This window comes from Orycteropus afer, unplaced genomic scaffold (genome assembly GCF_000298275.1).
Source record: "Orycteropus afer afer isolate SDZICR_OR568_19922 unplaced genomic scaffold, OryAfe1.0 scaffold00034, whole genome shotgun sequence".
In the NCBI taxonomy this organism is placed as follows: Eukaryota; Metazoa; Chordata; class Mammalia; order Tubulidentata; family Orycteropodidae; genus Orycteropus; species Orycteropus afer.
The window spans coordinates 6266856-6268526 of NW_006921621.1; the positions used below are offsets into that span (position 1 = coordinate 6266856).

The following is a 1671-nucleotide window of genomic DNA, read 5'->3' on the forward strand; positions in this document are numbered from 1 at the left end:
GAAACCCAAGGAGGGGTCACTATGAGTTGGGTCCAACTAGACAGCATATAACAACAACAACAACATCAAAGAGAATAATGGTCTTATTTATAGGGTTGTGGTAAGGAATGAACAGATTACATAGTTAAAATATTCTGTGACTGGAACATATGAACTCAGCATAAGTCGGTTATATATCCCTGTCCTAGAAACAACAAAAACAGTAAAAATAACTGTGCACTCAGGCAATAGAGATAATTTAGAAGTATGTGGAGAGGAAAATGCTGAGGACTTTTTTTTTTTCTTTTTCTTTTTTTCTGTGTATTGAGAAATAGGGTTTTAATTCTCATGGAATCCAGATGTCTGGTGGGGTCACCCACTCTGGCTATTGCGCTGAGATGTTCTTTTGAATCTTGAGCCTGGAGGAAACTGGGTTCTAAAAGTCATCTTTAAGTTAAACAATAAAAACCAAAAACCAAAATCACTGCCTTCGAATCAGATCTGACTCGTAGCGACCCCTGCTTGGTTTTCTGAGGCAGTATCACCATGGAAGTAGATTGTGCAACCTTCCTTCCGAGGAGTGGCTGGTGGGTTTGAACTGCCAGCCTTCTGGTTAGCAGTCAAATGCCTTAGGCACTATGCCATCAGAGATCCTAAGTTAAACAGCAGGTCTAGATAAATTAGTAAAGATCAATTTAATCTCAGGCATTGGACTCTTGAAGAATTATCTATGTGCAGTCAGTTTTGAGAAGCAGAAACTCCAAAGTCATGCTAGAAGCTGTGTTTTAGGGTAAGTTGTTATTATATAAACACACGTTCTGGCATATTCCCATGACAATGTTGATGAGATGAAGTATAAGAATCTTTGGATATTCTTTCCTCTTAGGAACATTCACTCCCTAGTCAAAGTGTTACCCCGATTTTCAAATATTAAACAAACTTTAATTTTTATTATTAGATTAATATGATTTTTGCTCTAACAATATAGTATCAAAATACAAGGCTCCCAAGTTCATTTCTAAGTATGGATAAAGATATGGATTTGATTTCCCAGGAAGTTCTCAGTAGTTACAGGAGATGAAAAGAGTAAAAACATTAACACACACACACACAATCATTTCTGTTTGCAATAGCCCAACTCCAATATGCCTAAATATTCCTTAATAATGCCAAGAATTCCACTTACTGTACTTCTATAGAAATAATACCTGCCCCAAATGCAGAAAATTGGTTTACATACAGGGAACTGATGTGTGGCAGAACTGAAGCAGGAGACGCATAAACTGCCCTGAAGGAAGTTAGCTTTACATCCAACTGCTTTGAACTGGCAACAGCTTTAGAAATATCATGTAGGTCACTCTGTAGCCCTATAGAGAGAGACATTAACAGAAAATGTGGGCATTTTAATAGAAAGAGCAAACAAGGAAATTTGCTGTTGCTATGAGTCGAATCCGACTCAATGGCAATGCGTTGCATTGCGTTTTAGTTTTATACTAAGTATCATCAATACCACCAGTTTGCCACTTTGTCACCTTGTGTTATCCTAACCTTTATATATATGTTGTTGTTGTTATGTGCCCTCCAGTTGTACCTGACTCATGGCGACCCCTCCTTGGGTTTCTGAGGCAGTATCACTATGGAAGTAGATTGCATAACCTTCCTTCCAAGGAGTGGCTGGTGGGTTTGAACCAC

At 38.2% G+C, this 1671-nt stretch overlaps 1 protein-coding gene across 1 annotated transcript in view; it reads right to left on the minus strand.

Moving 5' to 3' along the window:
- The window catches only part of GLYATL3 (glycine-N-acyltransferase like 3), a 41046-nt gene that overhangs the window by 19074 nt on the left and 20301 nt on the right, over positions 1–1671 (minus strand). Inside the window, exon 4 of the mRNA XM_007936287.1 lies at positions 1220–1346. Within this exon, the coding sequence (XP_007934478.1) occupies positions 1220–1346 (127 nt within the window). The remainder of the gene's footprint in view (positions 1–1219; positions 1347–1671) is intronic.